This window comes from Leucoraja erinacea, chromosome 20 (assembly GCF_028641065.1).
Source record: "Leucoraja erinacea ecotype New England chromosome 20, Leri_hhj_1, whole genome shotgun sequence".
In the NCBI taxonomy this organism is placed as follows: domain Eukaryota; kingdom Metazoa; phylum Chordata; class Chondrichthyes; order Rajiformes; family Rajidae; genus Leucoraja; species Leucoraja erinaceus.
The window spans coordinates 4,034,051-4,060,008 of NC_073396.1; the positions used below are offsets into that span (position 1 = coordinate 4,034,051).

A 25,958-nucleotide genomic window follows, 5' to 3' on the forward strand; every position below is an offset into this window, starting at 1 on the left:
TTTCTTAAACGTAAATGAGATAACGCTTCTGAATTTGCGGGAGGTACATTTGGAAGAATATGGATTTATGCTGCAAACTCTGTCCTCAGATCCTTTGCAGGCTTATGCCTGGGACTGTATTCACTGGATTCACACCTCATTCATGAATTCATAAATTAAATTAGCAGAATTAGGCCATTCGGCCCATCAAGTCTACTCCGTCATACAATCATGGCAGATCTATCTTTCTCTCTCAATCCCATTCTCCTGACCTCTCCCCATAAACCCTGACACCCATACTAATCAAGAATCAGCCAATCTCCGCTTTAAAAGTGTCCATTGACTTGGTCTCCACAGCCGTCTGTGACAGTGAGTCCCACATTCTCTATTCATCTGAATGGAGAATGTAGAACCGCTTGCAAGAAAGAGAATTTATAATTTTTTCAGAGGAGGCGCAAGAAACTGTAGATGCTGGAATCCTGAGCAAAACACAAAGTGCTGGAGGAACTCAGCATGACAGGCAGCATGTGTGGAGGGAAAGGACAGATGATGTATTGGGTCATATCAAGGATATTCAGAGGGGTTTTGTGGCTGTGGATTGTTCTGGCCTGCCACTAAACCTTGCTATGTTTTTCAAGTGCTCTGGGCCTTGACACTGAGCTACAGGACTATCTGGCTCAATTAGGTCAACTTTCTAGATCTGGAGGTAAATTTGGAAGAGGAGACATCATGGGTTGCAAATGCAGCCACCACCTATTCAGGAAGATCTGGGCCATTGGAATAAGTTTAATAAAAATATTGCATTTTTTTCCTAAGGAACTTATGTGCGAGTTGTTGCCAGAAATCAGCTGCTCCCACTGTGAAAACACTTCAACCTATTACAAATAGATTCGATTTTTGCAGAAGAAGGCCATTTGGTCCATCAATTTAATGTTAACTCTCAGAACTGCTTTGTATGTTTAGTATAATTTAGAGATACAGCTTGAAAACAGGCCCTTCAACCCAACGAGTCTGCGGTGACCATCCATCACCCATTCATGCAAGCTCTATGTTATCCTAATTTTGCATCCACTCCCCACACAGTGCGCCCCTACACAGTGCGCAGCTGGTCACGGTTGAACCTGGGTCTCTGGCGCTGTGAGGCAGCATCTCTGCCAGCTGCACCAATGCAAACACATGCTGGAATCTTGAGCATAACACAGAGTGCTGGAGTAACTCAGACAGCATCTGTGGAAATGGTCAGAAGAAGGACCCCGGCCCAAAATCTCGCCTATCTACTTCCACAGATGCTGCCGGACCTGCTGAGTTATTCCAGCACTATTAGGACAATTGCATGTTTATCCCACAATAGTTTTAAAGAAGTAGTTGGTTACAGTGAGTGAGAAAAAACAATCAGGAAGAAAAAACACTTCTGAGACCATTGCTCTACGTTTGCTCTATTTATCATTGTCTTCCAGTCTTTGGAACACCTCACCGAGCTAATACACTCAAGTTAAATCAGGGAAATGGGTTCATGCTCAAGTTCATCACGTGCTCCTTCACAGGGATTAACAACTGAATTAAATTTTTTAAATTAGACAATTTGCGAGTTAATTTACTGTAATGTATCAGTCTTGGCTCAGAAGCACATTTATGTGGTTATCAGCATGTACCTTTTAATCCATAATCTGTTTATTTGCAGCCTCTTCCAGAGACCGAGTACAATGGTAACCCAGACTCAGTTGGATATAGAATGAAGTATTGGCGAGTGGATGGTCAGGGCATGCCTGCAACACAGATCGTTAATGATCGTCTAGAGAGGGAAATTACCATTGAGAACCTGGAGGAATGGACTGACTATCTGTTTCACATCCAGGCTTTCAATGCCATTGGATCCGGACCTTGGAGCAGTCAAGTCCAAGGATGCACAAGAGAATCAGGTACTTTTGAATATCTTATTGTTACTGTAATCTCTTGAAAAACACTTATGAAGTAAAAGTATGCTTTTCAACAAGCTCGTAAGTATGAGGATGAAGGATGACTGTGCTCGATTTCCCACCTCGTTCAGATTTAGTATTCCCAGACCAAAAATAGAGACCCAAGGAACTGCAGATGCATGAATCTTGAGCAAAACGCAGAGTGCCAGAGTAACTCAGTAGGTCAGACAACATCTGTGGAAATAGTCCAAAGAAGCGCCACAGCCTGAAATGTTGTCTATCCACTCCTTCCACAGATGCTGCCTGACCCACTGAATTACTCCAGCAATTTGTGTTTTAAGACAAAATATAGGTTGTTTATCTCTTTCTGGTTCACGACATGTCTGTAGGATAATTGATTGAATTCTCATAGACTTCATTTTGAATGCTGATAGCTGTCAGAGAGATTTTTATTAAAGCTTTGGTTCTGGAGATGAAAGGGATCGGCTATGCTGATCTCCTTTTTTCAATTAGTCTACAAGAATCCCAATCTATTTTAGACATGTATTTGTTTTTTTCTGTACCTTTCCTTTCATGATTTTGCTGGTGTTTTTGCTTATAAAGCCTCACCTTAAGGAGATTTTCAAGATGACAGTGTGATGATGTTGAATTAATGTCAGTGGAGATAAAGTTGTTCAATGATCTTGTATCAGCTGCTTTATCATTTGAACTATTTAATTTTCTTGTTCAGCTTAGTAAGCTTTGTAACTCCTTCAGACCAGCTCCTCCAAATTATGCCATCACCCTTCAGACTAAACACCAACTATTCAAATCATCAAAATGCACGGAAAACGTGAACAAAATTATAATGTTGTATTTATGATGTCTTGTTTCCAATCTGATGGTACCCAGTCTTTCATAAAACCCGGAAAAGAAGATTCATATGCAAAACACAAAGTGCTGGTGGAACTCAGTAGATCAGGCTGCGTCTTTTTGTTTTAGTTTTTTAATTTTATTGATACAGCGTGGAAACGGGCCCACTGAGTCCGTGCCGACCAGCAAACCCGCACGCTAAAGCTACCCTACACACTAGGGACAATTTATAATTATACTTATACCAAGCCAATTAACCTGCAAACCTGTACGTCTTTGGGGTGAGGGAGAAAACTGGAGATCTCGGAGAAAACCCACGCCGGTCACGAGGAGAACGTATAAACTCCATACAGACAGCAGCCAGGATCAAACCCGGGTCTCTGGCGCTGTAAGGCAGCAACTCTACCGCTGCGCCACCATGCTCTCATGCCGTGGAGGGAATAGACGGATGGTATTTCGGGTCGGAACCCTTCTTCAGACATTCCCTCCACAAAGGATAGGCATAAAATGCTGGAGTAACTCAGCAGGAAGGCAGCATCTCTGAATAGAAGGATGGGTGACGTTTTGGATCTCGCATTCCTTCTACCCAGTGATGCTGCCTGTCTCCAGCATTTTGTGTCTATCTTCGTTGTGAACCTGCAACTGCAGTACCCTCCTGCACAATCCCTCCACAGATGCTGCTGGACCTGCTGCGTTCACCAGCACTTTGTGTTTTGTTGAAGGAAATTCATAGTTTTATTTAAATTCCCTTAACATAAAGGTGACATAATCTAATTCTGCAGGAATATGAAATGATTTTATGAGGGTACTGTTCCAGTGAGAATTGTCTAACATTCTACAGTGGCATTTAAAAAATGTTAATACAAGTCACCAGATATACAGATCTAGCCAGGTTAGAGTCTGGACCGGCATTTGAATGTGTTTTTGTTGAGTGAGTTTTGTTTTTGTGAGTTGGCCTCAGCTTGCCATATGAATTTCTGGGCTTTCCTGAGTGTATTTTGCATAACTTGAGTTGAGCCAAGTTGGACGCATGGCAACAAAATGCTGAATCTCAGGGGAATGCTACATGTTTCAGAACAAACCCTGAGGCAGAAGTTCCTGGTTGTTCTTAATGGTAATTATCCAGCAACCAGCCTCCTCCGTCTGATCAATGAATGCAGTCTGGACATGGAATCCTCATAATGCCAGGACTCTTACAAATGGAGCACTTTCTGTTTGTTAATGAAATTGGTGGTGTTAAGTGGTGCAAGGTAAAACAATAAACTTAAAGTTTAAATTCCAATTTAGCTGCACTTAAACACATGGACAGACTTGAAAGTAAAACATTCGGTAATATTGGAATTGACAAAATAAATTTTGAGTGGGTGAATTTTGGATGAATATGTTTGCCATTTGGCCTTGGGATGAGTTCCGAAGGACCTTGCATTGTCCTCAGACCACAGGGGAAGAAATCAATAAGCTGCTTTCTCCCTGCTGCTTGCTATCCATGTCCCCTGCTCGAAAATACATTTGGGTGGACATGGAACAAATTTAAGATGAGGCTTGGATACCTCCCCCTGCATAGAGTGAGACAGTGTGGAAACAGGCCCTTTGGCCCAACTTGCCCACACCGGACAACATGTTCTATCTACACTAGTCCCACGTGCCTGCCTTTGGCCCATATCCCTCTAAATTTGTCCTATCCAAGTACCTGCCTAAATGTTTCTTAAACATTGCGATAGTACATGCCTCAACTACCTCCTCAGTTCCATACGCCCATCACCCTCGGGTAACCCCTATTAAATCTTTACCCCTCTCCTTAAACCTATGTCCTCTGGTTCTCGATTCCCAATACTCTGGGCAAGATACTCTATGCGTCTAAACCAATCCATTCCTTTCATGATTTTGTGCACATCAGAAGGAAATATGAGAACTAGGGTTAGCTGCACACTCTACTAAAATTGGGAGTTCTGGGTGACTCTTCTAACCCTTAAATAATGAAACAGATCCAAGATAATGAGCTCAGCAAAGAATTATCATGGATATATTTTTACTTAATTGCGATTGGGGCCATTTGACTAGTGTCTAAATCTTGGCAGCGTCTTTTTTTGCCTGGTCTGTAACTAAGAGAAGTATATTAATGCAATGGATTAGTTCCTCAATTCAACTCCCTACAGCAATGCTGGAAACCGTGCTGAGATTCGTAATTCTTCATGCAGGGAATTACAGAGAGATTCTGTGCAATTGGTTCATCAGAAACAACCTTGGGACACAATCTTAAACTGATTGTAACACAGTGGTAAACTAGAACTGCTACATGTTAGTTAATGACATGGGAAGACCAAGGTGTACACTGCATCGCCAATATCCAATCTCACATGTGTCCAAACAAGAGCTTCTGTGATAAAAACCAGTATAATTGAAAATATAATAATAAACTGCCTAAACAATATTTCATACTTTACGAAGTTGTAAAGCAATCTCGGAAAAACATTTCCTAAAATCACTAATTATTTTTTAAGATTACACAACACAATGATGAAAATGCATTATCACAAGTGACAAAAAAACAATTTCTCTGTTTCGCTTACTTCAACTGGGAAAGCCAGGACAATAATATTCAATAACTCCACTATGAAAGGAAATAATAATTACATGTTTAATTTATTTCATTTCAGACTTCTGCCTTATTTCATCAAAGTGAAAACCAAGCTATTATCTCCAATGGCAGTGCATTACTTAATTAAACGGTTGCTACCTCATTTCATTATTCTTACAATATGCCACTCACTTTCCCCAATCCAGATAGTCATTAGGCAGGAGGAAACCGGGTCTGTTTTGAATCTGAAACCCATATCAGCAGGTTCTAGGCCAATACCGAATGCGTTAAATCACACAACATGAAAGCACAGTATTACCTGCCTGCACCCCAGCAGCCAAGAGCTGACGTTGGATTGAAAATGTGTACAGTCCAATTCCCTCATCGAGTCATACAGCATGGAAACAGGCCCTTCAGCCCAACCCATTCATGCTGGCTGAGATGCCCCATCTAAGCTGGTCCCATTCGCCCGTTATTGCTCCAAATCTTTCCTATCCATGTATCTGTCCAATTGTCCTCAAATAGTATCCGGGTCAAAGTTTCCAGCAACATCAGAGGGTTATTCTTTAAATAAACTGTGCATTATCTTCAAATATCCATTCAAGCATCTATTTGTTTGATACGATGAGATAAAGAGTCCTCTGATTAGATTAGGTTCCTTTTTTGCCCATTTCCACCTAGCTTAAGGCCTTGCCATTCACCACTTTCATTATTTTGTATATTTTGAACACATCCATGTGTTCAAGCTGTGATAATTCCATCCTACAGTACAGAATGTATTTCAGCTAATTGTAGAGTATTTGCTTCCACTGATTTTCCAATGAAACTTCTTCCTTTTCCTCTTCCATTTCAGTCCCATCAGCTGCTCCAGGGAATGTAACAGCAGAGGCCGTGAGTCCTACGCAGATACTGGTCATGTGGGGACCAGTTCCAGAATCTGATCAAAATGGACTTATCCTCGGGTATAAGGTATCATTGACTTTGAAAAAAAATTCAAAAGACAGATATTTCTCATGGGTCTCCCTGTCATTCATGTTGCAGTGTGGAACAGGGACTGTCATTAGTTTAGTTTAATTTATTGTCACGTGTACCAAAGTACAGTGAAAAACTTTTGTTGCCTGCTAATCAATCAGCGGAAAGACAATACATGATTACAATCAAGCCTCAATACTGAAGGACGAGTTGCACCCTGGCCACTCCTTCTTCTCCCCTCTCCCATCAGGCAAAGAGTATAGAAGTGTGAAAACACACACCTCCAGAGTCAGGGACAGTTTCTTGGCAGCTGTTACCAGGCCACGGAATCATCCTACCACAACCAGAGAGCAGTGCTGAACTACTATGTACGTAACTAAAGTTTTTAACTGTACCTTGGTACACGTGACAATAAACTAAACTAAACTGAAACCATTTACGGTGTGTACAGATTCAGTGTGCATATCCCCCCTTGCAATGGCCACCATGTAATCTCCCAGGAAAAGTGAACACTAGAAATCAACTGCATTGACCACAAACAGACCTGTAGTATCCTGAGAAAAGACAGAAAGCATAGATAACCGCAGAGAAATGTAGAGATTTACTTTAGAGCTACTGCGTGGAAACAAGCCCTTCTGATCATATTTGTTCTATGTTATCTTGCTTTTGCATCCACTCCCTACACTCTAGGGGCAATTTACAGAGATCAATTAACCTACAAGCCCGCATGTCTTTGAAATCTGGGAATATACCGGAGCACCCGGAGGAAACCCACACAGTCACAGGGAGAACGTGCAAACTCCACATGGACAACACCTGAGGCCAGGATTGAACCTGGTTCTCTGGCGCTGTGAGGCAGCAAGTTTACCAGTTGTGCCACTGTGCCTCACTTTTAGATCAATACTCTCCTATGATTAATATAAAACACTATTAACTATAAGCATTGTATAGTTTCTAATGTAACAAATATGTGAAATTCTAACAAATAATTGAATATTTCAAGATCATGGTCAATAATGTTTTTATTAGCTGAGATTGGGAAAGGATGTGGAAGCTGAAATGGTAAATAGATTTGAGATAAAGATAGGCCGTGATCTATTGGAATGGCTGAAATCTCTTCTTCCATTCCTATATTCATCAATGCCACAACTGTGCAGATTGTGAAATGATAGATTAATCTCATGTTGTTCCATCGCCATGCATACCATGTCTCAATGAAGCTCAGTCCATCGTGTTTTAACCTCGCTGGTTCAGAAATGTAATTTAATTCCAATATGTCTTAGTAAGCAATTTACAATGAATCCAAACTTTTTACAGTTAAGGGCCTGTCCCACTATACGAGTTTACCCAAGTGCTCTCCCGAGTTTAAAAAAAAATCGAACTTGTGGTACGTACGTAGCGGGTACGTCGGAGCTCGGGACGTCTCTTAACGGCTCGTAACGGTAACGGCAGGTACTCGGGAAACACGGTAAGCTCGTGAAGTTTTTTCAACTTGTTGAAAAACGTCCACTAGAGCACCGAGTACCTACGAGCGGCTATTACCATAATCCTCCGAGTTCGAATCAGGGGAAACTCTGGAGAACTCTTGAATTACCTCGTACAGTGGGACAGGCCCTTTAATCTTCAAGACCTAGTCGTAGAGTCAGTCCAGCTCGCCACTAAAATGGTCTTTTGCTCAAACCCTAGTCATCTTGTTTGTCTGGTACTTCATATTTGATGGCTCATTATATAAATAAATAAACCCTTGGAAAAGTATCTGATTGTACAGATATAAATTCAGATGAATAATAGGTCATGTCTATAAATATTACCAAACTACTTGCTAAACACTTATTAGTCTACAAGTCATACAAATGAGTTTGAAATGTTTGCACAATTTACTGTTGTATTTCTTCCTATTTTCATATTTCTGTCTGTCAGGTTAGTTCTTTACTGATGTGAAGACTGCTGTGCTCACTGAGAAAACACTGCCAATATTGTGCGGTGTCTTCATCAAGCATTCAATTCTGATTATTCAACGTTCTGTAAAATATATTTTGATTGGAAAAGACCAAGATAACATTGTTATCACAACTAATTTGCGCCACAACTAATATTCGCATGTTTTTTTTAAGTGTGAATTAGTAAATTACTTTTTTACAGAATAGGGACAATACTGCTTCAGAAATGAAGCAAAATTCCACTATGATATTTTTCAGTTAAAAATATTCTCATGGCAAAATAGAGATTATACTGCTGAGAATGTCTTAATTATATCTGTAACTGAGTTGCAGGCTCTCTCGATGTGGGAATTAAAATCATATTTCACTGTTTTCATAATCTACTTTATTAATAATGGTCAAATGTGACTTCATATAAACACATAATTCTAGCGTGGTTTTATTTTATTTTATTTTTTCTCATCATGTGGATGCCAAGGCATATTTATAGCTCGTCTCCAGTTGTCGTAAAAAAATAGTAGTGGTTGACTTATTGATGATGGAGGAACAGCAATTTATGTCCATGTGAAAATAATATGTGATGCTTTTAAAGTGTATAATTTCTGTGATGTTTATATAGAATTATGGAGGAAAAATAGTCATTATGAAAACAGAAGGCTTACATCCAAATGTGATTCTCTCCATCTCAGTTCAGCAGCCCCAGTATAAGTGTATGCATTTCCTACGTCTAAATAGAAAGAGATTTACTTTCCATACAAATGCGTATTGTCTCATTCTTCCAAATTGTTAATTCTTATCCGATATAATACCTTTATGTATGATATATATTTTCACATCATTGGACATTTCGAGGTGAAGCCGGTGTATTTTGCACCAATTCCATTGTGTTGGTAAATATCCCTGTACATTTGTGCAAAAGCTAATTCCCAGGGTGGAAATGTCTGGGACTAGAGAGCATAGCTTTAAGGTGAGAGGGGCAACGTTTAAAGGGGCAGGTTTTTTACACATAGGGTGTGGGTGCCTGGAACACAATGCCAGGGGTGGTGGTGGAGACGGATTTGATAGCGGCATTTAAGAGGATGTTAGATAGGCGTATTAATTTTTTAATGTTCATCTTTTCAGTTAGTCAAGACGGTTTAATATCTTATTTGAAAAAATATATTTCTGTCAGTGCCAATATGTCCACGTTGCATTCCACCCTCTGCCCAAACTTGCGCACACTGCGATTAGGATCATGGTTTATATACTCTGTCTTATCCAGCACCTGTGATTGTTCATCATGGATTGTTAGTTTGGGATACTGGAAGCAATTTCCTTCTTAAAGTTCTATTTCAATGATGCTACAATTGACAAATAGTTGTTTTGTAATCATTTCAGATTTCGCTTATCATTATTTACTATTATAAATTAAATTTTTTAGGGCTATTTCTAAAAAATTGTGACCTAAAGTAAACCTTTTATTCAAAGTTGAATATGTATTAATTAATACATGTGCATTTTTACTTATGGAGCTAAATCACATATATATGCTGTCCTAGATACTGTACCGAGAGAAATATTCTGAATCAGGCACTCAAACGCGTCTGATTAAAGGAAACTTTACCCACTCTGTTGTCTTGAACGGCCTGAGGAAGTACAATCAATACGAGATTCAAGTGTTAGCGTTTACCAGGATTGGAGATGGAGTCCCATGTTTGCCAGTTCTATTGGAAAGGACAAAGGATGATGGTAAGTCACAATATTCATTCCATAGAATTATACAAATAGAGATGAAAAGGATCATGCAAATTAATCCCATTCCTGTTTCTTGGTCCATTGTATTATTGGTCATGGTTTGTGATCTCATTCTCCCAACGCGAATAATGCAACTTAAGAAAATGTTTCTTAAGTTATAAATGTAAGAATCCTGCCTTGTATGTATGTAGGAATGGGGCCTTTGTATTTGATAACAAACAGAAGACATTTTTTGTCAACTATATATATAGGACATTCTGGATTGGAGTTGGACACAAAATGCTGGAGTAACTTAGCGGGTCAGGCAGCATCTCTGGGGAAAAGGAATCGGTGATGTTTCGGGTTGGAAGGGTTCCGACCGAAACATCACCTATTAACTCTGAAGAAGGGTTCTGACTCGAAACATCACGTTTACATTTTGCTCAGAGATGATGCCTGACCCAGTGAATTACTCCTGCATTTTGTGTCTATCTTTGGTATAAACCAGCACCTGCAAGTCCTTCCTACACACTGCATTGGAATTGGTTTTATTACATGATTTGGATTTTTAATGTGGAAGATAATTTTACTGTTTTGTTAAGTGAGATAGATTAATTAAATCGCGAAGTCAAGCTTTTTATTTCCAGTAGTTAATGTTAAATACTCAGGCACTACCTCACGTCTGAACCTCATTGTGGCACTTTTCTTGTTCTGCCAAATCAACATTTTCCATTGTTCCTTCATGAAATCATTGTGCACCTTAGTGTAGTTAGATTGTGTGTTTAATTTAAGAGACTGCAATATACATTGGCATGCTGTGAGCGATAGCAGAACATTTTCTTTGAAATATAGGAATAGTTTTAAGTTTGAATAGGCGTGACCTTCAATTAAGTTTTGGAGGTTGAAGACCATTGAAGAACCTTGTTCTGTGAAGTTCAGGAGAGGAGTATTCCATCAACTTAAATTTAATTTTTATCATTTAATATTAAGGTATGCCTGGCATCAGTGGGCGGTCGATAAACGTTAGTTAAGTTTAAATTATGTATAATCATTAATGATCATCTATTTGTGCATGTAAATCCATGTTAATGCTTATTGATCGCAAAAGCCCATGAGATATGAAGCTGTTCTTGGAGCATTAAAAATTGGGATTAATTTAGCATTGTTACAGTGTTTGCTTTCCCAGGGCAAAGTGCTGACACTTTATTTCTACTTTCATCTGACTCCTGAATGCTCAGGGATGAAAATATATTTTTTGCAATTTCTTCAAGAGATAATTACAGCTTTATAAAAAGTGGTTTGGTTAAACTTAAGTACCAATAACATATAATTCGGATGCAGATGCAAACCTGAAATTGCTACTTAACTGTAACTGGCATTTTAAAGCCGGTCCAGCAACTTGGAATTGCCACATGGTAATAGAATTGTTCTCGTTCAGCTATTGTAATCGTGTGTTGTCTTCCGCTGACTGGATAGCACACCCAAAAAAAAAGTTTCACTGTACCTCAGTACACGTGACAATAAACTAAGGTGAACAAAACTGAACTGAAATGAACTATTGTTCAATCACAACTTTCAATCTCAACTACAACATTCTGTGGAGCTATGAAATGTGATGCGGCCAGTTCATCTGACAGTCTCAATTTTGCTTCATTTAGCCCACAGCAGAGTGTATTTGCACCTGAATTTCATGGGGGGAAATACTGGAGCTTTTTTTTCAAAAGTAAAAATCAAATATTTAAATTTCACATAGAAATATTCAGCACTCAAGACGTATAAGAAAGATCAAGTGTCATGCTGCATGTTTAATTGTTATAAGTACCAGCAGCAGAACAGTGACATTCTTACTTAAAGCAGCATAAAAGGCCTGTAACACACACACACAGATTAATATATAATAAAAAAGAACAATCAATAATAATGAAAGTCAAATATATTGCTTCATCAAATTAAAACAAATGTTCAAGGGAAAATCTTTGCAGTAAAGTGATTTGATTGTTTTTCCTTTTATAAGTCTTCTGGCAGGTGGCAAAGGTTTAACTGCCATAATCAGGCATTTTCATGAATATGACTATGGGAGAAATTGAACCTTGCCAGAGAGATTTATACGGAAACCTGTGCTGTCATCTATTTTTGACAGCCTTTCTACAAATCTGCCAGATCCTAGTAAATGAAATGAAACATCTACTGATGGCCTTGAAAGCTGTAGACTGGTTCAAACCAAGCCATAGGAGTACATTTGTGATGTATGCCATTTTGTTGCCATTGACAACACTGCTGATAACCCCTGGCTGATTTTTTTGTTGCTACCACTTGTCTGTTGAAAAGCCCTGTTCTGCAGTTAAATTTATCTTCAAAGGTGTCAAGATTTGTCCGAATTCTACTCCAAATCAATCTTGGTTGAAAGACTAGATTACCAGTGGTGAAATAAACAGAATTACGATCATTGATTCAACTGGAAAGGTCTCTGCCTCTCACATTACTTTTTGATTCAAAGATGGAGCCTGGAAACATGCTAGCTTGGCGCACCTAGTCCACGCCAACTATCGATCACCCATTCACCCTCAATCTATGTTATCCCATTTTAACATCCTCTCCCTACACCCCTTGGGCAATTTACAGGGACTAATTAACCATCAGTTCCAGAGACACAGTCCAATGTTCACAATGGGGCTGAGGTGAATTGGACAGCACTCAAGCTTATAGAAGGACTGTTCAGAAGCCTGATAACAGAGGGGAAGAAGCTGTTCCTCAGTCTGGTGATATGCACTTTCAAGCTTCTGTACCTTCTGCTCGAAGGGAGCAAGGATAAGTAGTTATCTGTTACAGACTTCTGAACAGTCCTTCCATTAGTTAGGGTACTTCAACTCATCTCTACCGTACTCAGGGCATTGAACTTTGTCTAAGAAACTGATGCGCTGCAATGCATTAATCTTATTGAAACATATAAGATCATTAAGGGTTTGGTCACGCTAGAGGCAGGAAACATGTTCCCGATGTTAGGGGAGTCCAGAACCAGGGGCAACAGTCTAAGAATAAGGGGTAAGCCGTTTAGAACGATGATGAGGAAAAAAATGTTTACAGAGAGTTGTGAGTCTGTGGAATTCTCTGCCTATGAAGGCAGTGGAGGCCAATTCTCTGGACGCTTCAAGAGGGAGTTAGATAGAGCTCTTAAAGATAGCAGTCAGGGGATATGGCGAGAAGGCAGGAACGGGGAACTGATTGTGGATGATCAGCCATGATCACATTGAATGGCGGTGCTGGCTTGAAGAGCCAATTGGCCTACTCCTGCACCTATTGTCTATTGAACAGAACAATTAAATGCAGTGCGCTGAGGGATGTCTATTGAAAACAATAGGTAATTACCGAGATAAAACGCAATTTAACAGAATGATTTAACTGTTATTAAAAAAAGTGTTAAAAAGCGAGTTTATGCTGCTTTTTCTCAGAAAACAACATGTACTGACTGACATTTTACATATTACATTCCTCTTGTCCCCTTCCACTTCTAGTCCTTCTTCTGACTTCACAATTCACACCTCTTCTATCCTTATCTCACAGTATTTGCCTTTTTACTTCTGGCCTTTGTCCAACCATCTACCTATCATAAACTCTCCTCAAGTATCTACCTATCACTTCCCAGGCTTTGTCCTGCCCCCAGCTCCCTTCCGACTCCTCGCTCGCCCAATCAGATCCACACCAGAAACGTCATCTATCCGTGTTCTCCAGAGGTGCTGTCTGACCTGCTGAGTTACTCCAACGTTTATTTTTTTGTTGACCAGCATCTGCAGTTCCTTATGTCACCACAAACCTTTGTCTGCCTTGTCCACAGTTCAGCTACAATCTTTTGATGTTCATGACATAATTTTGTTAGGGCCTTGTCATTAACTGAGTGGCTGGGTGTTTTAACTTGCATGGCTCTCTGCCTTTATCTTTTGCCTATTCTGCAATCACCTGAGATGTTGCACGTCTTGTCTAAGTGAAGGGCAAGGGGGTGCTGAAGAGAAGGAAGAAAGGAAGTTTGTTATGGGTAGCTTGACAATGAGCAGAAATTCCTAAATGGGCCATGGACTGTGTATTGGCTGCTGTAAGTCTTAACAACCTGTGCCTCCTTTATAGGGTTACAGTAATATGTTATTCATTTTCCCCGCCCGTTAGTAACTTATGACTGTGATTTTCCAGTGACACTTGTTTTGCGAGAGAGGGAGGAAGTATGTTAGTGAGTGCCGCACGTTTTTAGCAGCTGTGCCAAATAGATCTTGGCAATCTGCATACGATGAAAGATCTGAATGTGAGTTCTGTAGCACTGCTTAATGTTTGAGGGCGTGGAGTCCTGAAGGAGATTGCTGAGTGACTGATGAGGGCGCGGTGCTCCAACTGATGTCTGAGGCGAGTAGAGAAGTTGAACATTTGAGTTTGGTATTTGCAGATGTTTTAGCCATCCTGGATCACACATATGAGATGCATGACTACATTCAAGTCCCAGGGGACTGTTCAATATTGACACAGCCATCACCTCCCTTTTCTGTTGCAATTAATTTCTGGAGGCCGCCTGATATGCTCTCAAAATAATATATATCTAATCATTTATTTATTTATTTGAAATCTTCTTACACCGTTGTTAATAGTTTCCATTATTTGGTGCAGCTATGTTTCTCAAATGGAATATTTGACCCAGTGCCGGATTTAGACGCTTGTTCCACTTGTGAGGCCCCCAAAGACCGGACAGCCATGGCGGCCAAATCTCCCACAATTCAAAGCGAGGGAGAAAGTGCCCAGCGCCGACCAGTTGCCGTTGCAGTGCGCATGCGCAGGGCGGCCGATGATGTGCTGGCTGTGGTTGTGCGCATGTGCAAGGCGGCCTGCCGTGCCGGCGGATGAGGAGCGAGCGGAGCCCGGCGGCCCGGACTTGGATAGCGGGGGAGATGGAGAGAGTGAGATAGAGAGGGGGGCCGCCCAGAGTTGAACGGTAGGTGTTCTGCCTTGGCCGGAGGCCCCCCTAGACCTTGAGGCCCATCAATTTTTTGGGGGGCCCCCTAGAAAGTGGGGCCCCTAAGCTATAGCTTGTTTAGCTTATACGTAAATCCGACACTGATTTGACCCTGCAGAGCTAGATATGCAAGATGATCCAATTCATTTGAATGGGATTGCTCACTTTGATTGAAAAGTAAGTTAGTTTATTGGCCAAGTATTCACATACAAGGAATTTGCCTTGGTGCTCCGCCCACAAGTAACAACATGACATACGGTGACAGTTACGAATGACTCAGAAAATACTAAATATTAATAATAATAAAGCATTAATTATAAAACACCATTGATCAAGTATGTGAACCAACAGAATACCAGATCAAAGGTAGGCTACAGATTTTGGTTGTTGAGTAATAGTGGATAAAAACATTTTTTATGTCTGGCTGTGGCAGCTTTGACAAAAGGCGAATGCAAGTAAGTGGTTTTTTCACCTCTGTTGTACATTCTTAATGTTTAGAGTTAATTTCTAGCAGTCAAATGTGTTTTAAAATAAATGTATTAATTTTTCTTTAAACATTTTTTTTCGTTTTAATTTTTAATTTAATTTAATTTATTTTGGCTTTTAAATATCTCGGTTTAGCAGTGACACTTAAAAGCAATTAAAAAGACTTTTGACATTGGCAAGCTGCCATGAGTTCCAGGGCCAAGCCTTTGGCATTGGTGCTGTGATTTAGTTTAGTTTAGAAATACGGCAAGAAAACAGGGTGTTTGGTCCATCAGGTCGGCGCCGACCAGCGATCCCCACAGACTAGCACTATCCTACACACTAGAAACAATTTACAATCTTTTCAGGAGCCAATTAAACCTTCAAACCTGTACATCTTTGGCGTGTGGGAGGAATCCGGAGCACCCGGGGCAAACCCACGCAGGTCACGGGAGAGAACGTACAAACTCCATACACAGCACCTGTAGTCAGGATCAAACCTGGGTCTCTGGCGCTGTAAGGCAGCAACTATACCACTGCGCCACCCTGCCGCCCCCCTTTAGGCACCATTCATGCGCTTCTCAGGCTGAGACAGGCATCTGGGATCACAGGACCACCAAGTGTAAGTGCAGCCACAGAAATAGCACAGGCAGCAAGCAAGAGGAGGAATCAACCTTGAGCCAGCCCTGAAGTTATTTGTTCTGCCGTCAAATAGTACAACTTTCAAAGTGTTGGCAGTTGTTGGAACCTGATAAAAAACAGTTCATGCGACCGAAAAGATCTAAGATCAGTTGTCACTGCTTGCAACAGATGATACACTCCTTCACAGTGAACAGGTTTGCCTCTGTTCTCACCTTTCACTTTACTGCACTGGTTAATTCTGCCAATGAGCCTTTTGTTACAATACATACACCTTGTGTTCCTTCCGAACAACAAGCATGGTATGTTATATACGCCATGCCCTTATTAAACCCTGAACACCATAATTTTGCTGCAATAAAGAAACTGCTGGAGGAACTCAGTGGGCTGAGCAGCATCTGGCAGCTTTGCTGCACATTGTCATTTGTTTTCCACAGAGGGAGAGATTTGAAAGCACAGCCTCTACCCTTCCTCCACTACCCTCTGCTGAGCTTTAGTTCACAGCTACCAACTTAAATGTCGACTACATCCGTTTTGTAAAAGCCATGGCGCGGTGCAGTGTTCAATTAATATATTGAATCTAAAATATACTGCAAACCACACTAGGACATAGTTAAGAGCCTCATCCATTTCCTAATACATATGTACGGTTTATGAGAAATGTGATTCTGAGATGGTAAGTGTTCCAACTAATTTACGCAGAAGAGCTTGTGTGTTTCTGAGAATTTAAACACAATAGAATTAAACGTAGCTTCATGCTTATACAGCTGCATAAATTGTCACTAAAACCTCTGCAGTAAGCAAAAATAGTGAAGGCTGGTAATAATGCAGATATTTCTTGGTATTTGAGATTCTAGTCATGTTGGATCAGAGTATTTGATCATTTTTATATGCAAAGAGTACCGTAACGAGTTGCAGATTTTGTTAATGTATATTCGTACCAGTTCTAAGCTAACTGATTGCAAGGTTTATGCAAAATTAAGGTTTTGTTTTTATGTCCAGAGACAAAACAATGAGCAGTTTGATCCGTTGTAATTGGTAGGCACCTCAGATCTGCAAATGGAAATCCATTTGATCTCTGTATGTGTGTGTGCAAACAAATAAGATATGAATCAGAGTAGGACGTAGGTGTAGAGAAAGAAGGTTCTGTTCAGAGAAGCATATAGCAAAGGAAGTTGTGTTATGGAAGGGAAAGTAGTGAAGGAAAGCTGAAAGGGCTCCAGTTTAAATTAAAATACAATATCAATGGGCAGTGCTATGTTCTTTCTATTGGGAGGAAATGTTAAGTAGACTGATAACTAAAGAGAAGTCGATGTTCCTGAATCTGCTGGTACATGAGTTCCAGCTTCTATATCTTCCACCCGACGAGAGTGGGGAGGAGAAGAAATTACCAGGATGAAAAATATTTTTGATTGCATTGCCTGCATTCCCGAGGTAGCATGAGGTGTAGATGGAATCGATGGTGGGGAGTCTGGTCTGTGTGGTAGACTGGGCTACATCTACAGATCACTGGGCAGATCTGTTCCCAGACCAACCTGTGGTGCCACCCGATAGTTTGCTTTCCACAGCGCATCTGTAGAACATGGTCAGAATTATTGGAGACATGCCGAACTTCCTTAGTCTCCGAGGAAGTAGAGGTGTTGGTGTGATTTATATTGTGTAGGAGTTCCCAAGGCTGGTTAATCTCAGGGCAGCATAGACAAAGTTCCCACACTGTGTTCCAAAAACATTGTTGGAAGCCGGTGCCATCATATATGTCCACAATCCGTAAATAATGTGATCACAATGGTATCTCACAGCTGAGAGAACCTGGTCCAAATGTATAATTGCACAATTTGACTTGGAAACTGGGAAACAAACTTACTCGGATTAAATAGATTTTTCACTCATATTGTACTGGAAATATATGTGTTATTCAATTGAATTTCAAGACAGTATATTAATTGAACAATATAAAATTATTATTGTAGTTGTGCACCTTACTGTAAAATAAAGTACTTTGACGATTCAGTCTTTGAAAGATTGAAAAATAAACTCTCTTATGCCAGACTCAGTCAGTACTTTATATGTCAGCAGGATGCACACTTGTATTTCCCACTTATCCTTCACAGTCATACACCATTGTCGGCCAAGAAAATAGGCAAGTGACTGAAGAAAAAAAGAATCGCCCAAAGGGCCGTTTGAAACTCAATGTGTGGAGGTGAAACCCTTAGCACATTTAAAAAGTGCTCAACCTTATGTCTCGAGTGCTTTGACACGCAGAGTTGCCAATGTAGCCATTGTGGCTAAAGGGATCAGGGGGTATGGAGAGATGGCAGGTACAGGATACTGAGTTGGATGATCAGCCATGATCATATCGAAGGGCCGAATGGCCTACTCCTGCACCTATTTTCTATGTTTTCAATCTGGTGCTGAACGGTGGGATTAAGTTGGGAAGCTTTCTTCCAACTAACACAGACAGAGTGGGCTGAATGTCTGCCTTCTCTGTTATATATTTTCTACGATACAAAGCTTAACCACAGTTCTTGTTGGGAAGGCATGTTGCAATTTATAAAACACTAGTTAGACTGCAGCAAGATGCTGGTTACTTGGAGAACAAAAAGCTCTGGAGGCCACGTTAATGGATAGTTACAGTGCCCTCCATAATGTTTGGGACAAAGACCCATCATTTATTTATTTGTCTTTGTACTCCACAATTTGAGATTTTTAATAGAAAAAATCACATGTGGTTAAAGTGCACATTGTCAGATTTTAATAAAGACCATTTTTATACATTTTGGTTTCACCATGTAGAAATTACAGCAGTGTTTATACATAGTCCCCCCATTTCAGGGCATCATAATGTTTGGGACACAGCAATGTCATGTAAATGAAAGTAGTCTTGTTTTGTATATTGTTGCATATCCTTTGCATGCAATAACTGCTTGAAGTCTGCGATTCATGTTCATCACCAGTTGCTGGGTGTCTTCTCTGGTGATGCTCTGCCAGGCCTGTATTGAAGCCATCTTTAGCATATGCTTGTTTTGGGGGCTAGTCCCCTTCAGTTTTCTCTTCGGCATATAAAATGCATGCTCAATTGGGTTCAGATTGGGTGATTGACTTGGCCACTCAAGAATTGACCATTTCTAGCTTTGAAAAACTCCTTTGTTGCTTTAGCAGTATGTTTAGAATCAATGTCTTGCTGTAGGATGAACCGTCAGCCAATGAGTTTTGAGGCATTTGTTTGAACTTAAGCAGATAGGATCTGTCTATACACTTCATAATTCATTATACTACTACCATCAGCAGTTGTATCATCAATGAAGATAAGTGAGCCAGTACCTTCAGCAGCCATACATGCCCAGGCCATAACACCCCCACCACCGTGTTTCACAGGTGGTATGCTTTAGATCTTGGGCAGTTCCTTCTCTCCTCCATACATTGCTCTTGCCATCACTCTGATATAAGTTAATCTCCCTCTCATCTGTCCACAATACCTTTTTCCAGAACTGTGGTTGCTCTTTTAAGTACTTCTTAGCAAACTGTAGCCTGCCCATCCTATTTTTGCGTCTAACCAGACCTGACTCCTGAAGAGTGTTTCGGACCTGTCGGACAGGTGTTTAGGGATTTTTCTTTATTAGAGAGGGAATTCTTCTGTCATCAGCTGTGGAGGTCTTCCTTGGCCTGCCAGTCCCTTTGCGATTAGTAAGCTCACCAGTGCTCCCTTTCTTCTTAATGATGTTCCAAACAGTTGATTTTGGTAAGCCTAAGGTTTGGCTGATGTCTCTAACAGTTTTATTCTTGTTTCTCAGTCTCATAATGGCTTCTTTGACTTTCATTGGCACAACTTTGGTCCTCATGTTGATAAACAGCAATAACAGTTGCCAAAGGTGATGGAAAGATTGGAGGAACGACTAGGTGCTGAGAGCTCTTATACCTGCATAAAGGAGGCAATTAAACACACCTGCGCAATTACAAACACTTGTGAAGCCATGTGTCTCAAACATTATGGTGCCCTGAAATGGAGGGACAATGTATAAACACAACATATTTTCTACATGGTGAAACCAAAATGTATAAAAATACCCTTGAATAATATCTGACAATGTGCACTTTATCCACATGTGAATTTTTTCTATTACAAATCTCAAATTGTGGAGTACAGAGGCAAATAAATAAATGATGGGTCTTTGTCCCAAACATTATGGAGGGTGCTGTGTATGACAGAGATAGATAGATTCATGATCTGTACGGGTGTCAGTGGTTATTGGGAGAAGGCAGGAGAATGGGTTTAAGAGGGAAAGATGGATCAGCCATGATTAAATGGTGGAGCAGACTTGATGGGCCAAATGTCCTAATTCTGCTCCTATCACTTGTGAAGTTACGAATGATGTGAAGTTCTGGTTGGAGAAAGTTGCAAGTTGCAGGTGCTGAATAACTTCATTTTCTGAATTGCAACTTTATACACTTTCCCCCACGCATTTCTGTGGTTACTGTTAACAATAGTAAGACATTTCCTGGTATTCACTAATGACTGGATGCAATATATATTGTTTAATTATATGCAGTATTAAGGTGATTATTCAATGAAATGGAGCGTATATATTTAGTGACACGATATGTGTGGGCACAGAAAACGTTTCTAACTTATGGAGTGATTGTCATTCCGACATTTCTCAGGATGGAACCACAGCAGACTGCCTCAATGTGAATAGGCAGGGCATCAAAGGATGTGCACCTGATACAAGCAAGTGGGGTTGGTGTAAATGGGCAAAAAGATGTGCAAGGATGTGTGGGTCAAAGGGCCCGTTTCTGCGCTGTACACCTCTGTGACTCTATGGGCAGAATTGTTTTTCCGTTCCTCCTACTCAGTTCAGCCCTGAATGGTCTAGCCAAGACCAGAATCCCTTTGTACTGAGTAATACTACATCTGGAGATGGACACAAAAAGCTGGAATAACTCAGTTTCACCAGCAGCATCTCTGGAGAGAAGGAATGGGTGATGTTTCGTGTCGAGACCCTTCTTCAGACTCCAGACCAACCCTACATCTGGGCCAGTTTTCCACTATTTCTCCCAGGGTGTTGGTGTATTTACAATTTGCGCTCCTGATAAAAACTATTTATTTTGTGAATTCCAAATGTAAAATTGTGAAATGTACATTGTCAACATAATCACAAATGATCATTGAAAACTGTGCCAGTAAATTGTATCAAATAATGAAATCCCCACCCAAGTCGTTGTACTGGTTTCAGTCGTCTTGTTGAGTTTCATTGTCTGTAACTCGTTTACAGCTAACAATGGCTTTCCTTTCTCATCGTTACTTTTTTGCATATCTTTCATTCATTTGTTTTTATGCCTCTCTATATCACTGTCTGTATCTCTCGTTTCCCTTTCCCCTGACTCTGAAGTCGGGTCTCGACCCTAAACGTCACCTATTCCTTTTCTCCGGAGATGCTGTCTGACCCACTGAGCTACTCCAGCTTTTTGTGTCTGTCTTCAGTTTAAACCAGCATCTGGAGTTCCTTCTTACACATTGAAATCATATATATATATATATATATTTCAAGCAAATTGCACATTGTAGGTCTATTCCATGTTTTTCATTTCTGTCAGTGATGAGATTGAAAGCTATAAGGCTTGCACTCTGTTGTCTATATTGGTTTTAAAGTTTTATGAAGACTCTGAAGATCTGGTTTGTCTTTAGTATACAGTACCATTAGTCAATAAAGTAAATATTTGAAATGTGTTTAACATTAGGAATAAGTTTCAGCCAGCCAATAAATGTATTATGACTTGCTCTTTACCATTATCAGTTCCAGGTCCTCCCATTAAGCTGATCTTCCCGGAGGTCCAGATGACTTCAGTGAGAGTAGTCTGGCAAACACCTGAGAACCCCAATGGCATTATTCTAGGTAAGGCCAAAGAACGTGCAAACTGGGTGACATTTTCTTGTGAAAAAAAAATCACAATGATTACTGAGATCTTTATTTTTATATATGTATTCTCCAACGTCTTGCTTCTATTTATTTTGCCTTTGAATCCTTTGGCCATGTGCTTGTTCTTTCAGCTGAAAGGAAATATGGAACAAATGGGCAAGAAACTTTGCCATGGCAACTATTACCATCCTGCGCCCAGCTAACAAAAAGACAGATAGATACTTGCAGAATATTTCCTTGTCAAGTAATGAGATGCCATATTTTACAAGCCTCTGTATATAAGCCCACGGAAGTACTGAGTCTGACTGAAAATTAATGCTTTGGTGGAACATGTAATTGCCCCGAGCAACAATGCACTGCATAAATAATTGATAGGTAAATAAACAGGAACAGAACACATGTTGTCTTGCGGTGACACTAAGTGGCAATAATGTGTATTGCATTCTTAATATACATCGGCTACATGACGTAGTGCAGGTAATGTACCACAGGATTCAGCCCCATGCCTAATGAATAGACTAGGCAACATTTTTCAAGAGTGTACATGTAATTAGAACTAATTTAACTAATGTATGATAGGACACAAAATGCTGGAGTAACTCAGTTTGTCAGGCAGCATCTCCGAAGAACATGTATAGGTGACATTCTGGGTCGAGACTTTTCTTCAGACTCATGATCATCATTTGTGATCAACAGATTCAAAGATAGTTTAGTTTAATTTAGAGATATAGCACTGAAACAGGCCCTTCGGCCAACCGAGTCCGCACCGACCACTTGCACTATCCTACATACACTCGGGACAATTTACAATTACACCAAGCCAAGTAACCTACAAACCCATATGATCTCTTCAGTGGTTCACTGGGAGACCCAGAAGTAACTCGTGTCAAGTTTATTGTGTCACACACACAACTACAGTGAGGCGAAGATACAATGAAAATCTCAGTTACCCAATCCTAGACCCACATATCTATTCTCGGATATTTGAGATGTTTGCATTTGGGAGAGCAGTGCGCTGGATAGGGTTTCATTCCATTTCCTTTCTAAGGCCTCTTCTTGTCAGTTCCTCTTCAAAGCAGGCTCCCACTTGGGAACATTTGGTGATGTGCCTTTCCCAGCTTATGATGTGTATGTCTGTTTTCTGAAGATGTACCTCAAAATAATTTGTAATATTGCCCTTTTTTGCCATGAGATCTGGAGTTGAAGTGCTAATTTGGGGAGTCAAGAATTGAACATCTGAACACAATGTCATGTCCAACAGTGTTGATATCTGATGATCTACACCTCAATGCTGGCAACATTGACCTCGTCAATAGCATGATGCAATTGTCTTTGCACTCAGCACGGAGGGTTTTCTCAGGGCATGGATGGAACGGATGGAGGACCTTTTGATCTTGGATGTCTCCATTGGACATCATACACCTTTGGCAATACGCAAATGATTGTGCCATCCCTACTCACACCGAGAGCAACCTCCAGTCTGTGCTGGAACCTCAAGATCTCTTTGAGAATGCCCACTACACTCACGATTCGCCATGAAGACCAAGTTGTATTCTCGACCTATGCAAGCTCCTAAAGTTGACCTAACAGATTCATCATTGAGGGACTGGAGAAATGGTCAAACACTTGACTTTCCCCAATAACTGCCTGTCCCTTGAATGTTGAAGACGAGATTCAGCACAGGATCCAGTTCACTAGTGCCTCCATTGGGAATTTGTTTTGATCCTTATTTTGTAATCATGATACAGGATCATCTTGAATGACTTACTAATATCATCAAAAGCAACTGAAGAGGTAGCACCAACACGAAGGAATGTTAATGATCATTTTCAAATCAATTCAAATTCCACAGTTCATGTTGACATTTTATTGGTTTTCTTCTCGAGATTGGAGAAAATGGACTCCAGATTCACCTATGATGATATTATTGCATACCACATTTAATGGGATTGTAATCTAAAAGCTTTAGCGTTAAAAAGAATAAATTGAACTGGAATGAAACTTAGAAATAGGTACATTTCTTGTACATTGGTACTATTGCTCTGTTGGTAGACAAAAATGCTGGAGAAACTCAGCGGGTGCAGCAGCATCTATGGAGTGAAGGAAATGGGCAACGTTTCGGGCCGAAACCCTTCTTCAGACTGGTACTATTGCTCTGTTTGTTTTTTTAAGAGATCTTCGATCTTCCCTCCTCACTACAACCCACATTTATGTTGTCTATAATTTCAGTGATAGAACAGACAACGATTTTGTTTCTACAAAGATTCTCATTCAGTGTACGCATTGAAGTGCTAAGTGGGTTTTTTTTAAATCCCATTTGTCCTCATTTTAATCTTATTTGGATGAGATAAATAAGACTTGTAACGAACTGATTGCAGTCTTGTCCTGCCATAGAAGTGCCTGAACAATTTGTGCTGTTGCAGGTTTTTTCATGTTGCAACAAGGGGGGGGGGGGGGGGGGGGGGGAGGGTTGTACATTGCTGATGGTTAAAGAACAATTTGTTCTGTTTTGAAGTCTATCATCAAGATACTTCAACATTATTTAAAGGAAAAGGGATCCCAGGAGAACGCAACAATATCAAATTCACACATAAACATAAGTTGCAGAAGTAAGTCAGTTGGGAGTAAAACCAATTTCATTTGGACCTGTACAATTGATAACTGCAAGAAAAATTCACCTGTAATATTTTTTTATCAGGCTTCTGCTGTTATAGAACAGCTCTGCGGTATTATGTTATCTGTGGTGAAAGTAACCCCAAACATTAGTGGTGATTTTTCTCCTCTTTATTGAATTTGACGCCAATAATCGAGTCAGCTGCGGCAAGATATAATACGTTTATTATAGAAATTATTAAAGAAATGAATCTGACAATTCCACGTCACAACAGGCAGAATGCAGAAAGAACCCGGGTTCGATCACAACTACGGTTGCTACTTGTATAGAGTCTGTACGTTCTCCCCATGACCACGTGGGTTTTCTCTGGTATCTCCGGTTTCCTCCCACACTCCAAAGACGTGCAGGTTTGTAGGTTAATTGGCTTGATATAATTGTTAAAAAAAGGCCCTAATGTGTGTAGGATAGTGTCAGTGTGGGGGAATCGCTGGTCGGCGCAGACTCGGTCAGACGAAAAGCCTGTTTCCGCGCTGAATCTCTAAACTACACTGAGACTAAACTAAACTAAGCAACATTCCAGCTTCCCTGCACTGCAGAGTGATGCTGGCTGAATCTCACCAGCTGAGCCAGAGCTTGGTTTTGTGTCCAGCAGCAACCATAGGCACATCAACAGTGACTGCTAATTCTGAACCCATTATCTTTGTAGCATGTCTCAGATTGAGTTTTCTGGATTGGGTAGTGGATTTACGATGAAATATGTCGTTTTATTCAGTGAAATAGCATCCACTGGATAATTGGTTGAGCTATGTTTGATCTTGGTTGATCTATGTTTGATACCCATCGGACTGAATGCGCATTGCATTCTGATTATACTCAAAACCCGGCCTTAAAGACAAAAATATGAACCTAACGCTTAGAACTGGCTGTATAACATAATGAAAAACCTCTTCTATGATTTACAGTATCTTGATAATCATTTCACACAGTCATTCTGCTAAATATGTAATATTTTAAACTGTGTTTTAGATTATTTTTGCTCTTGTTTTGCAGGTTACAGAATAGCTTACTGTCTGGCTACCACTGAGTCAAACAAATTCATCACCATAGAAGTCAGTTCCAATGCCCGACAATACTCGGCAACAAACCTGATACCAGAATCGCCATACGTGTTCCGTGTATCTGCAAGGACTCGTCGGGGCTGGGGAGACTCAGTCGAGGCGATGGTGATCACCACACAAACCAGAGGTACAATATGAGCACAGATGTACATCATGTCAGCATGAGCAGGTTGGGCCAAAGGGCTTGTTTCCATGCTGTGTGACAGGGTAGAGTGGATGTGGAGAGGATGTTTCCACTAGTGGAAGAGTTTAGAACCAGAGGTCATA

At 40.4% G+C, this 25,958-nt stretch overlaps 1 protein-coding gene across 1 annotated transcript in view; it reads left to right on the forward strand.

Moving 5' to 3' along the window:
* Positions 1-25,958, forward strand: part of sdk1a (sidekick cell adhesion molecule 1a) — a 513,213-nt gene that overhangs the window by 429,526 nt on the left and 57,729 nt on the right. Inside the window, 5 exon segments of the mRNA XM_055651028.1 lie at positions 1,661-1,898; positions 6,179-6,294; positions 9,776-9,965; positions 21,837-21,935; positions 25,624-25,818. Of these exon segments, the coding sequence (XP_055507003.1) occupies positions 1,661-1,898; positions 6,179-6,294; positions 9,776-9,965; positions 21,837-21,935; positions 25,624-25,818 (838 nt within the window).